At 44.4% G+C, this 14,704-nt stretch overlaps 1 protein-coding gene across 1 annotated transcript in view; it reads left to right on the plus strand.

The window, feature by feature from the left end:
• GALNT17 (polypeptide N-acetylgalactosaminyltransferase 17) overlaps nt 1-14,704 on the plus strand; it is a 428,715-nt gene that overhangs the window by 218,303 nt on the left and 195,708 nt on the right. Inside the window, exons 4-5 of the mRNA XM_028526697.2 lie at nt 9,131-9,305; nt 11,581-11,778. Coding sequence (XP_028382498.1) covers nt 9,131-9,305; nt 11,581-11,778 — 373 coding nt within the window. The remainder of the gene's footprint in view (nt 1-9,130; nt 9,306-11,580; nt 11,779-14,704) is intronic.

Below are 14,704 nucleotides of genomic sequence, written 5' to 3' on the forward strand. Positions count from 1 at the left end.
TTTGAGCCCCTCCATCAGCCAGTGGGCTTCTTCTCTGGAGAGGGCCACTGTCCTCTGCACCATCAGAGGACAACACCCTGGAAGGGCAGATGCATGGGGCAAGACCAGAGCCACAGTGTGGGGGCCTGAGACGGCCAGTTCCAGGAGAAGCCTAGGTCTGGCTTCTGACAGTTCCATATGAACACACAGATAGCTGCCGATTTCACAGCATCACATCCACAGGAATCAGAGGCAGAATGGCAGGCGGCGCAGGCACATTACCAACAAGCTTTCCTCCAGGTCCTTATCTTCTCTGTGCCTCAGTTTCCTCACCCATAAAATGGGGCTAACACTACCCCTTACCTCACAGAATTATTGGCAATGGTGAAAAGCATTGACATAGGTCAAGCAGTTACGACAGTAAGTTGCACTTAATTAGGACTCAGTAAATGTTAAAATAAAAATTGCAGAATGCTATGACTTTGCAAGATAGATTATTCTCTGGTTACATATGAAAGGGGAATTAATCCAAAGAGTGTTTCGGAGCATTTCACGATTAGTTGACGTTTTGAGTCAGCTTGGTTAGCAATTCTTTGGATATTAATGTTTTATTTTAGATACAGATGGGTATGGTATTTAAAATGTTTGAAAAGTAGTTCATTGTCAGCAAAAAAGGAGCTTTGGGTCATGGAAACCAGCCTCACCAGGGTGTAATGGACATGAAACTTATGCTGGAGGACCCTCTCTTGCAGAGCCCCTTTGGGCCCTCAGGAAGGGAGAGGCCAAACAACTGTTCACATGTGCATTTGTTTTCATGGAATTTACAAAAGAGAGATTTTCTTCTTAAAGAAGCTCCTCCAAATTCTGTGAACTTCAGGTCCCACGAAGCCTGCATTGATTTCTGGAACTTTCTAGCTCCATTTGACAGGTAAGAAACCCAGATGCAGCATGCCCAGTATATACATCAGGTTTCTCCACCTTTCCTTTTTCAGTTTTAAAAGTTGTTTTTGAATTAAAAATTTCAATTGAATAAACCTGATGTGTAACATCGTGTACATTTAAGGTACACAGTGTGTTACTTAGACACATTTATATATGTAATGTGATTGCTGATGTAGCGGTATTTATCATGTTACGTAATTACAGATGTCCTTCCACTGGAAGTGGATAAATCCATTGTAAATAGGAAGTATCCTAAGTCAAAAATGTATTTAGTATACCCAACCTACTGAACATCATAGCGTAGCCCCTATCACCTTAAACATGCTCAGAGTACAATATCCAAGAAACGCTGACAACACAGCACACTGTAGAGTATGGGAGGTTTACCCCCCTGGTCGCCTGGCTGACTGGGGGCTGTGGCTCGCTGCCTCTGCCCAGCATCAAGAGAGAGTATTGTACTGCATAACATCACTAGCCCGGGAAAAGATCAAAACTCAAAATTCAACACTTTTGCGCCACAAAAAGTCAAAATCTTGTGAGTCAACTCATTGTGAGTCGGGAACCATCTGTGTAGGGCAGTATTATTGTCTATATTTACCATGCTGGGCATGAGAGGCCTGTGGCTTATTTACTACTTGTTTTAAATTTGTAGCCTTAAACACCATCCATCTTATTCTCTACCCCACCTCACCACCTGGTAACCAATGTTTTACTCTGTATTTTATAGGTTTAATTTTTTAGATCACACATGGGTGATATCATACAATATTTGTCTTTCTCTGTTTGAAAGATAATTTTTAAAAATTCATTATTGGCCTTTATATGGCTACTTGTATGTGTTTGTTTTGCTGGTTATTACAAACATAACGATATTACCAGGCATACCTGAAAATCCAGGTGTTTTAAGTCTATTTCTATGTTCTTTCTATGGCATCATATTCACATGTATACAGTACTGAATATTTTATACGTTTGGTTTAAAAGACACAGCAGAACTGGACAGCATCATGACCAATGTCTGGACTGGAACTCTGTGTTGAAAACCATGTTCCCCCTGGGCTATGCTACTTTCTCAAGCTGAAAGATCCCATTGGGGAACCAGGGCGCTGGAGGAGAGGGATGAGCACAGATCCAAGGTGTGGGTCCTCCCCTCGGAGAGGTCAGAAGTCTCTTCCCTGAGTCTGGGGGAGCTTTGGGAGTTAGTTTCTCTAATCCCAGTCTTGGTTATCTGGTTTCCAGAAGTCAGGGACCGGCAACCAAAATGGGGATCAAAGAAGCTAACTGGCAACAGAACTTGGAATCAGATCTTCAGGACGGCCCAGGGGTTTGACTCACATCCAAAATCCCCTTTACCTCTTCCTCCCCACCTTCAAAACTGACTAGGGCTCACAGACAAGAAAGCCACATATTGTATGTTTTCACTTTATGAAATATCCAGAAGAGGCAAACTCACAGAGACAAGAGGCAGATTAGTGATCTCCAGGGGCTGAGGGAGGGTGGGCAATGGGAAGTGACTGCTTCCTGGCTGCAGGGTTTCCACTGGTGTTGATGACAAAGTTCTGGAACTAGAAAGTGCTTGCGGTTGCACTACACAGTGAATGTACTGTGTGCCACTCAATCGTAGCCTTTAAAATGGTCAAAATGATAACTTTCAGGTTGAGTGTATTGACTGCAGTAAAAGCAATTAAAAACAAAACAAAACAAAACAAAACAGCCAGTGCTTTTGAGAACATTGGGGATTGCATCAGAATTGTTTGGAGTGCTGGTCAACACCACTAATGCCACTAAATTAGGAACTCTTAAAGCAGGTCTGGGAACCTGCATTTTCACAAGCTCTCAGCTGATTTCCAGGTAGGGACCACACTCTGAGGAACACTGGCTTTGAGGCAGTCATCTTCTGTTCTTAATAAGAACATGGTATGCATGCTATGTTCTTGTCCTAGCTGTCACAACCTGTGCATTCCCAGCTAGAGCATGCCCAAACCTCAGCAACTGCTGGCAGGGAGAAGGGTTGGTAATATGTGGCTGTGGTGTTGACATTGGCACTGACGGTGGTAGAAGTGATCCTGGTAGAATTGTAGCACTAGTAGCAGTAGTAAGAGGAATAGTGAGAGTGAGAACAGTGCCATGAACATATGGGGTCCTAGTCAAGAGACTCACCTAAGTATAAGGGTGTTCCATGCAGGGGTAGCCAGCAATCAGGATCCCAGTTTTGGAAATGACAGGACAAACCCTCATTATGTAGACTGGGTTCATCTCCAAGGGGCTCAGTCTTGCAGATGAGACAAGACAAGAAGGCCGAGGTAGTGAGAAATGCAGAGATGGGCAGTGGCCACATTGAGATTCTGGAACACCTATTTGGTTATGATGAGTCCTCTTCCACCCACAGAGGCTGATTCATTGCAGATGGACCTGGGTAGGGGGCCAACTGTAAGCCAGACCTATTTAGAATGTGTTCACCAGAACAGCAGCCCCTTGGAATGTATTAGAAATGCAAGGTCTTGGATCACACCCCAGACTTGTTGGTAATGCTGGTACAGGTTAAAGTTTGAGAAACACTCATCTAAGCTTACAATGATTCTCCCAAGTTTCCATACCTTGAGGGAGCATTAGGACATTCAATAAGTCTCATCATCAAGACCTGATAACTGTCAAATTTGAGAGATACAAATGTTGTTGGTAGAAATCAGGGTCGTCCATGGGATCGTGAGGCAAGCATTCCAAGGACCCATGCACAGAGATTGTGGTGTGGCAAGATGGTTTATTTGTCTAGGAATCTGCCCCTGTGTTTCTGGTGTCCCATCTCCCTCCGTCCCATCATGGAAACAGTCCAACCATGTCCTTAGTAAAGCCAAAACATAAACCAGTGTCCAGAGCTTCTGCTTCATATTAAAGCTTAGTCGTTTGGAGCCCATGCAGTTGGCTGGGGGTCCCAGTAGCTGCTAGACTTACATGGTCACATGTTCTGGGATGGGAGAGAACACGCAAAGGCACGGGATGAGTGCTTTACTGGGTGGGAGAAAGAGAAAGAGAGCTAGCAAGAGAGAAAGAGAGAACACTTCTTTGTTCCCCTGGGATTATATTAATTTGGATTTGGGATGGACCATGTGCTTTTACAAAATACCCAATCAATTTCCCAAGCTTTCATAGGCTTTTTGACAGGTCTACCCCTTAGTTAGATTGACAGGCCTCCATGGTCAAGCACCTTTCTCTGTGGCCCTCAACAATCTGGTGCCAGAATGTAGAAAGGAGGAGTGTTAATCCCTCTTGAAAGAGCAATATTATGATCCACTGGGGTGTGAATCTGTAGCTTCCTGGTAAAGCAAACAGGCTTATGCTCCCCAGTTTATTAAATTCAATGTCTAATTCCCTTTGCCCCCTTCATTAATAACTAGTTAACAACCACAGTAGCACAGACATGGCCCAACCCTAAGGGGCATGGCCACTTCCAAATGCACATCTGTGTGGCACTGATGTTCACGTACTTGCTTAGGGAGCAGGTGGAAATATATCTTCTGGCTCAACACTTCCTTCTGAGCAGGGCTTACAAACAAGGGAGTGGACTACTTGTTTATTCTCTAACATCACTCAAAGTTCAGTATCTAAATATAATTCCATAATAATGCTTTATTTGCTGTAGTACTGTTTCTAACTTTCTTGTTGTCAATGTGTACTCCTTAAGCCTAGATGACAGGTGTTTCTTTTATTGTTAAGAAGCAGATATATCTGCCTCCTGGTCCTTTCTGATCACAGGCAGTATTTGCTTCTTCCCTGTTGACCTCTCCAAATGCTATTTACCAAAAGCTAACAAACACAAGGATTCCCAAATGGCTCTAGACCCATTTAGTATTGGATTTTATAACACTGGAAGGTAAACATTTATTTTTGCAGAAATGAGTTTTTGTTTTCCTCTCTGAGTTTGTCAGTGAGAAAAATCTTATGTAAAATGTTTTTCTCACTGTTATTGTACTGTGGTAGAATGGGTTCATTTGTTAAGGATGACATTTCTTATGCAAAGTGTTTTTCTTACTGTTATTATAATGTCTTAGAATGGGTTCATTTGTTAAGTGTGACATTTGGGAATTTGTTTCCTTCCCCTGTGAGCCTGGGGACTTGTTTTTACTTGGTTAACTTGTGGGTTCTCTCAGTTTAAGGCAATTTCCACATCTCAGAACATCAATGCCCTCAGGCTGTCACAGTCAGGTTCCCCCAGGACCGCCTGTCTGGAACTCTCTCCTGAGCAGTCCTACCCATCATCTTTTACCCACAGGGCCCAGATGCATCCAGAAGGGAATTCCTTTTTCTCACTGGTCCCATCAGGAACCTACTATTTGCTTAAATCAATGGTCCATTCTCAACTATTATTTCCTCTAATACATTGGTTTTCTTGACATTGGACATAGAGTAACTTTTTGAGGTGAAGAACTACATCATTTTCAGCCATGTAGACACTCTATACATATTTGTGAAAGGAATGCATATTTGTGAAAAGAATGCACGTATCCTGCTTTTGTAAACTTGACCCTTGATGTGATTCAGCCTTTTTGATGCTATTTCTAACCAGTCTTAATCTCTAGCTTGTCCCCCTGCCTTCTCAATATGCATTTCCCAAAGTGCGGTTCTAGGCTTCTTCACTCCTTCTCGTGGGACTCTCACCCTCTCATAGCCATTATCTCTCATCACTGTGTCCCCAACACTCTGCACCTTTTCTTCTCACCTCTGGACCATTAACTTGGCTCAGCAGTCTACCCCTGAATGTCTGCAGACACTTCAACCTGTCCCCAGGGGAACTCATCAACTTGTTTTTCTGCTTCTCTTTTTTTTTTCTCTTTTCTAATTAATAGCATCTTCCCAGTCTCACAGACACTAGTAATTCTGTAGATCCAATTTAATGCTTATGTTTTTTGTCTGGAATAATGAGTGAGAGCCCCCGTTCAAACCTCTGCTTAACTAAACAGAACCTTCTCCATGAACACCTGCAACCACAAGAATCTCTCGGTGACCCTGCATGGCACTTTCCTCCCATGGCCACTTTTTCCCCTGTGGCCTTTGCCTTCCTTTCCCTTGTATTACTGAATATTGCGATTTTTTGAACATGTCTCATCTCCTTAACTAGAGTGTAAGCATTTTGAAGGAGCACTTGTGTCTGAGTGGATTTTGAGTCTGGGCAGGGCCGCAGGCCAATACCTTATGGGGCACAGATTCACATGCAGGGTCTGGGAAGAAAAGCCTGCTCAAGGTTGCTTGTTCTCAAGCCCTGCTAGTGGTTGCCATCTCCCTCAGAATCCCATAGGCCATCACTTCAGGTGCACGTGAAACAATGTGTCCTGAACCATGTGAGAGTGAAGCCGGTGTCACCCATGCACAGTGGGCCACACACTTCAAAACAATATTGACTGACTAGAAAGACAAGCTGTTGTTCATGAGAAATTATCAAAATGATCTATATCAATAATATTAACAGACCAATTATTAGAAATAGTATTTATGGAATGCATGCAATTTTATGTAAAATCTCATTTATTCTTAAAAGCCATAGGGTACCATTTTTATGCCCTTATATGTTTTGAAGCCCTTTAAAGTCCACATCTCAGGAGCTGTGAGATGTAGAAGAGCAGTGGTGGTGGACCACACTGTCTTTTGCCAAACTTGTAAATGCCTGTTCTATCCTCTCTCTCCCCTGAAATGCCTCAGTCACAACCACTAAACAAATGAAGAGATCACTTGACACTTAGACATGGTGACTGGCATGGCCAGGACTGACATCCAGTTACTGGGCAAAGTCAAAATGGGGTTCCAGGTCACCTGGCAGCTGAGGGTTAACAGTGCCTGTGGGTCCCCCAGCATGGTGCTGAGTGCTCAGCATTCCAACTGTTCTCGTCCAAGTTGCTGCCACCATGGGCCAAGTTTCTCACCCCTGGTGAGAAAGCAGGATTCCACCACACCTTCCACAGGTACATTGCCTCCCAAGGCCTGTCCTTTCATCCTCCCCGGAACTCATGGGGAATAAATGAAAAACCAAATGGGCATGGCCTGCCTAACCTTTCTTTTTAATTTTGTTCCAAGAAATTTAACTAACACACAGAAAAACCCAGCCAATAGATAGTAGATGGTTTCTAGAAGCTGAACATTCTTTGGGCCACCCCAGTCTCATTTTACTCAGTTATCTTTCTAGTTCATGGTGAGTGAAGAAGGAGAGGGCGCCTGCAGCCTGGCTTCTTTACCAGTCGCCTCACCCATTCTAGGGGATGGCAAAGATGGTAGCCGTACCGGCAAAAACATCGACATAGATAACCCCGTGAGGGCATACTGTGTGCTAAGCATGGCCTAAGGCTGTCGTCCTGTGTATTTCCAACTCTATGGTTCTCAAAGTGTGGGTCCCTGTACTAAGGGGTGGATGCTCCTGGGTCTTGTTAGAAACGGAAATACTCAGGCCCCACCCTAGACCTTCTGAAAATGGAACTGTGGGGAAGGGGCCAGCAATATGTTTCAACACCTCCAGTAATGCTGGTGTTCCCTCCCTTTTGAGGACCATAGTTCTAACAAATAGGTCTATTTTTTCATCTTGAGCACAGCTTACTCAGGCTCCCTGGGCTGCTCTGATATCTCTGTTCAAGTGTCCTACACCTACATAGAGGGAAAATAATTACGAAGACTGGTTACTCAATGTTCGGCATGTATATGATGCCAGGGATAATTCTAGACATCTGTGTATATTAACTTGTTTAATGCTCACCAAAACCCTATGGGGTCTGCCTTCTGCAGATGATGAAATTGAGGCACAAACTGATTGGTTGAATTTCCCAGGGCCACGCAGGTAATAAATGCTGGCACTAGGTTCTGAACCTAAGGCTATCTGACGCCGGTCTGCACTCCCAGCCACACTCTATGCCTCCTTAGAGGTTTCTGCCATCTCCCCACCCAGGTTCCATTTTTAATCCTTTCCAAGCAGCTGTATTAGTCTGCTAGGGCTGCCATAACAAAGTACCAGAGACTAGGTATCTTAACAGAAATTTACTTTCTCATATTTCAGGAGGTTGCATCACTCCCAGGAAAAACAGTCTGACCTAGCGAGGTAACCCTGTATGTATGCTGCAGAAGTATGGCTTTAATTTGCCAAAAATTGCCCTGTGTAACTAGGTTGTGAGACTTCTGCATAGTATCTGTAAATACAGCTTTCCCGGGTTTCATTAGAGCCCACTCAGAGATCTTCTAAAAAGTCTTCTAAAGTATTTGTGAACCTCTGTCATTGCAATCACCTGAGCTGCTCCTAGAACCCCTGAGTGTCCTATTGCATGAGCCTGACTCTCCAAGGGTAGATCCATGGGGTGTGCGTATCTAAGAACCCCTTTTCTGTCAGCCTCTCCTGGACTCTTGCATCTGGTGATTCTTTGTATATAAAGGTATCAACCTTTAAGTCTATGAAATTGGGCACGTTTGGCCTGTGTTTCAGCTCTTCCATTACTAGGTGTGTGACTTTAGGGCAGGTTAGCATCCCTGAGACTATTTCTTAGTTTGAAAAGCAGGAATTAATCTAGGTAATTAATAGAATTAATCTAGCAACTTCCTAGGGCTGCAGTAAGGATTAAATTAGATCATATAAATAAAGCACTCGACGCCACATGCTTGTTGTAGAAGGAGATATGTGCGAGCTCTGTCAGCGCCACTTCTGCCTCATGGTAGCATGTTCATTACTAAGCAAAGATTTATTTTGCATCCTGAGAGCAAAGTGCCAATCCTTTAACATTGCATCTGGTGCATGACTACATGTCTGGATCACTTAGCACATGTACGGTAAGAACCGGTGTATGTGCAGATGGACATGCCCATACAGCAGTTGATAAATAGGACCATGGGACAGTGGGAGGGTGGGCATGCTGGCCAGGGAAGGACAGGGGGCCATAAAGAGAAGAAACCTTAGAGGATGTCTGCCAGTTGGCAGCAGTGGAGACCTAAAAGCCAGGCCTGGATTCTACCCAGGTGTACACCTTGGGTGCTGAAGGAGCACGGCTGTTCTGGGCTGGCATGGTGGGCTGAGCATCAGTGGTCTTCTGACTCACAATGGCTGAGTTGCCTTTTCTACTAGAGTTACTGACACACCAATTTTTCTGCAATCTCTGAACTTCCTGAAGATCTGTTGGCATCACAGTGGGTTGGACACATATTTGAAATGACAAGTTACAGACCTTCTTGTGTTTTGCATTTACAGAGGAGCTGAAAGCCCCCCTGGAGGAGTATGTGCACAAACGCTACCCAGGGCTGGTGAAGGTGGTGCGCAATCAAAAAAGAGAGGGCCTGATCCGAGCACGAATCGAGGGCTGGAAGGCCGCCACTGGCCAGGTCACTGGCTTCTTTGATGCCCACGTGGAATTCACTGCTGGCTGGTAGGTTGTAAGCTGAACCCTAGGGGCCTGCAGGTGGTCAGGAGTGGTCAGGAGGTGGGGCACTGAGCCTCATTCCCCCGAGACCACTGGAAGAATGGAGAAGGGGGTGGTTGGAAAAGAAGGTGAGACTGTAGTCTGAGATAAGACTGGGAAGCAAGGAGAAATTTGTCTGTTGACACTCAGTCCATCATTGTCATTGTCATATGTTTATGTGATTCCTCATTCTGGGGCAGGCACTATGTGTCAGCTCTCACTCAGTTTTCCTGTAGCAATCATCTGCAACCTCCTGACTGATGGTGACAGGGCTTTCTATCTTGTCCATGTGCCAGGTCCGCTGTGCATTGTTTGTGGCTCAGAGAAAAGAACAGCGGAACCTTGCAATGGCTATGAGAGTTTCTGCTCTGTTGTGACACTGTCACTTCTGCTCACATCCCACTGGTCAAAGCTAGTCATATGTCCAAACTAAGCATTGATTGGGGTTGAGGGAGAGAGTATATGTATCAGGATGTCCCCTGGAAGAGGGGAGCAAATTACTGGGAACAGTTGTACATTCTATCACAGACCGGAGATCAAATTCCTCACTTCAAAAGCAATATTTGAACATGGTTTTCTGCCCCCATACTCAATAACTTCTACCAGAGAGATGGACTGAGCTGGATGCTTCTAAATTCACTGTACCAGACCACCCTGGATGAAGTGTGACCCATTCAAGGAGGCAGTGAGGTTTTGGGGTTAGGGCTGAAGCCAGACAGACCATCTGGGTTAGAAACCTGGTCTGCCACCAGCTGGGTATGTGGCCTGACACAAGTGACTTAACCTCCCTCTGGAACTGTTTTCTCATTTGTAAAAGGGTGACCATAGTAGCTATTGAAATGGGATTATTGTGAGATTTAAATTAGCCAGCCCATGTGACAAGTTTAGAATGGTGCCCAAGTTGTAGTAATTATAAATATGAGCTATTATTAGCTCATTAGGAAAAATGTGTGTTCAGAGATTAGCAAATGCATCATATGGTCAAGAGTCACTTGAATAAGATGGAGAAGATGGTTTAAGAGTTGAAAGGTAAGAGAGAGCCTTCCTGCTGTGGGAAATTAGGGAAGTCTTCCTGGAAGAGGTGGTAAATGATCTAATAAGCCTTGGTAGGTGGCCAGACTTCCAGTGGCAAAAGGGCATTCCTGGATGAGAACAGCATGAGTGAAGATTTGGAGGGGGCATAGCACTGAAGCATGGCTGAAAGCTGTGGAAAGTCTGTCCCATTTGGCTTCAGCCTAGATGGGGTGAGCAGAAGTATTGGAGGCAGTAAATGGTCCAGCATATATTTTATTGCTCGTTTTAAATAGAAAGATGAGGTGAGCCAACAGGTAATTCAATAGCTGCAAATGAAAAGAGATGTGATGTCGGCCGAGCATTCTCATTATTTTTCCAAATAATGCAGAGGAATGGGATTTTCACTTGACTCTTTTCCAGAGCTTGTGCCCTAAGTTAAGTGGGGAGATTAATGTCCTGGCTTGTGAGAGCCATCTTCTCCTTCCTGAATGTGGGGAATGATCCCCTCCTGCATCTGCTGCAGAGACACACATTGGCAAGGTGTCTTACCATCTGCTTTTTCCTAAGCCAACAGAACTACACCTAGAATGTCCAGCCAGCTCCCTGCCTATCTCCAAGGATGCCCTAAGGGGCAGATTTGCTAGAAGGCAGGATTCTGCCTACGTTTGCATTTAATTCATCTGGTGGCCATTGCTAACCAATTCAATTAGATCTCGTTTAAGAAATCAATTAAATAATCAATTAAAACAACTGAAATAGTCACACACACAAAGAAGCTTATTAAAACCAGGCCATCAAGAGCAGAAGTGACCTATTTTGGGAAAGGGAATTCAGCTCCTGCAGAAAATACAAGGGGCATGCACCAGTGCCCTGAGGGGAAACTGGAAACACTGTATAGCTGTAATGCGATGCAATCATAGAGTCAGACGGCCCTGCTTTGGCCTGCACTGTTGGCATAAAAGACAGGCCAGGCACATTGCGAAACCTCCCTCCAGGCCTCTCCTGCGGGTGTCAGCATGTGAGCATCCCCCGTGGGCAAGGGCCGAGTCACATGCTGCAACTGGGGCAGGTCGCTCGGGAGCTGCAGTTTCTGTCTGAGTTCCAGCCTGCCAAGGCCCCACCTTTATGTACGTGGCTTCTGTTCATTTCCTGTGGTCTTGGGGGTCTGTGCACCTTGACGTGTGGTTTACCACTGGAGAGAGATTTTATTTCTACTTCTCTGTTTCAGGGCCGAGCCGGTTCTTTCCCGAATCCAGGAGAACCGGAAGCGGGTGATCCTCCCGTCCATCGACAACATCAAACAGGACACCTTTGAGGTGCAGCGGTACGAGAACTCGGCCCATGGGTACAGCTGGGAGCTGTGGTGCATGTACATCAGTCCCCCGAAAGACTGGTGGGACGCCGGAGACCCTTCTCTCCCCATCAGGTCTGTGGCAGGCAAGCTCTGGTAGCCACTGAGTCCCTCTGGGACCAGAGGACAGGAGCCAAGGGAGGGAGGCTGGGAGAGACCCCTGGGCACAGAGCAGCAGAGGTGAATGGCTGCTTTAGGAAACCTGGGTGCCCGACTGTCACAGCATTTGACTCCTTCAGCTACAGTTTTCCAGTGTGGCTTACCAAACAAAAATACTGAAAGACTGAATGCATAGTGTAACTCAAGGTGTCAAAGTCCCCTTTCTGAGACCCCAAGTGAGCTTTTTTGTTGTTGTTCAGCACAAGCTAAATTTAATTGTTCCAACCAGCATTAAAAGTGGAGGCATATAAAAAATAATAACAAAGTGGCCAGACAATGGAGAAGTGGAATTATGTTGGCTCTCAGGTCAACTTCTCGTTTTGGCTTGTGGTGGACAAGGTGTACATACAGGAGGACAGAAGGAGGAATATTCACTATCTTTCTGGGAAGGGGATGGAAGTTTTCTCCAGAATCAGGGTTCCACCTCTTTTTGTCCTTTCATGGTCCCTTCTGGTTATCGTCATGGTGATTGCCATTTGTCAGGGTGCCAGTGGGTGTGTCATTTAGTATGGAGATTAGATTATAATGAGATTTGAGGTTGTTGAGTGGCCATCTGGATTTCAGCTGGCTTTAACTGACTCCTTCTTAGGAAGGAACTATTATTACCTGCTAGTCATCCTGTTTCTTCAAGATAAACAAAGTTAGGGACGGGAAAGGGGTTAACCAGGCCATTTAGGCCTCCTGTGGAGTGTCAGTAGGAATGAATGCTCACACTTTTTGATTTTTCCTTATAGCTGATACACTGTGTTCAGGACCTTTTAAGTGTGAGGTTTGAAACATTAATTCCTGGGCTCTTTCATACTTGCCACCTTTATTATTTCAGTCCTCCCCACCCTTCTTCATGGTACAGGAGTAGAAAAGAAGAATATTTATGTGGCACCTGGGGTGACCGAGGGCCTTGGGGTGGCTCTGCAAAAGCCTTGCCCTAGTTCCCAGATAGCCTCCCTGGAGACAAGGAGATCACAGCCTCATGGTATTCGGGTTGCGAAGCTCATATACAAAGGGTATTGAATGAAGCAGGTGGGTTTTGAGGCCATGTTTGTTCCCTATGGTTGTTGTAACAAATTTCCACAAACTTAGTGGCTTAAAGCACACAAATCTGTTACATTGTAATGGTCAGAAATCCTAAGTGAGCCTAATGAAGCTGACCCCAAGGTGTCTGCGGAGCTGGGGCCTTCTGGAGGTTCGAGGGGAGAATTCACTTCCTTGCCTTTTCCAGCCTCAGGAGGTTGTCTCCATTCCTTGGCCCTTGACTGCATCTTACTCCTTTCCCCCATTTCCTTCATCACATGGACTTCTTCTTTCTTTGACTTTCTTGACTACCCTTGTGATGGCATTTGGCGTCCACGTGAACAATCCAGGATAATCTCCCCATCTCAAGATCCTTAATCACATCTACCCAGTCCTTTTCCCACAAATGGTAACATTTGCAGGTAGATTTGTGGGTGGGGGGGAGGTCATTATTCAGCCCACTCTGAATGCCCTGATTTTTCAATTAAGATGATAGTTCCATACTTTCTGTGATTTCTAGTTGAGGGCCAAACTGATTTAAAATCTTCTTGGTTCTGTCTTAAGTTAGAGGAGATGGGAGAGGCATTCTTTGTCCTAGTTAGAACACTGTCGGTGTGAAGGGGGATAGCAAGAATGAATAGTGGAATAGGAGTAAGAACATCGTACAGGTAGCCGTGCAGTTCTCTCTCAGTTTACAAAGTTTCAATAAACAAGAGTAAGATTGTGAGATGTACAGAAACTCACCCCACCCCAGCACCCTACCCTCGCCTTATGTTCTTTTATTTTTCTGCTTAAATTGAAAGCTGAAGAACAGCATTAAAGTAGAGACACCTATGGGCAAATCTTTGTAACAAGGAAGGTGACCTTTTGGGCCAATAAATGTCTCAGCTGGAGATGCCTCCGTGGCTCAGTGTGCACCCCAGCCTAGATGGTCAATGACTTTGTGCAGTGCTGTAGGGCCACACTCTTGGCTGTTTGCAAATAATAATGTAGATACGTCACTAAGGTGTCATCTGAGAACCAAAGCACAACCACTGGGGTATTTAAATTTTAATGGGTGAGCTATAACCTTACACCCATTTGAATGACTATGATTTAAACAAAAGCAGAAAAGACAAGCACTGGCAAAGATGTAGAGAAATTGGAACCCTCGTAGATTATTGGTAGAAATGCAAAATAGTGTAGTCACTGTGGAAATCAGTCCCTCAAAATATTAAAAAATATAATTACCATATCCATCAATTACACTTCTGAGTAGATACCCAAGAGGTCTGAAATCAGGATCTCAAAGAGATATTTATACATCCATATACAAATTATTCACAATAATTTGCATTATTCACAATAGTCAAAAGGTGGAAGTCACCCAGTGTGCATCTACAGATGAATGGATAAACATAATGAGGTATATACATACGATGAAACATTATTTGGCCTTAAAAAAAGAAGGAACTTCTGACACATGCTATCACATGTATAAACCTTGGGAGCATTATGCTAAATAAAATAAATCAGTCACCAAAAGCCTACATGATTCCACTCATGAAGCATCTAAAACAGCCAAACTCATAGAGACAGATAATAGAATGGTGGTCACCAGGGACTGGGGATGGGGAGGAATGGAGAGTTCTTGTTTTGTGAGCATAGGGTTTCAGTTTTGCAAAATGAAAGGAGCTATGGAAATTGGTTGGTACTACTGAACTGTACACATAAAAACAGTTAAGATAGTAAATTTTATTATGTGTATTTTACCATGATTATAAAAAATTAATATGGAGCACTTTAAAGACTCCTTGGCTCTCAGATTTTGAAGAAATGAAGTTCAGATGAT

Source organism: Phyllostomus discolor, chromosome 3, assembly GCF_004126475.2.
Source record: "Phyllostomus discolor isolate MPI-MPIP mPhyDis1 chromosome 3, mPhyDis1.pri.v3, whole genome shotgun sequence".
NCBI lineage: Eukaryota > Metazoa > Chordata > Mammalia > Chiroptera > Phyllostomidae > Phyllostomus > Phyllostomus discolor.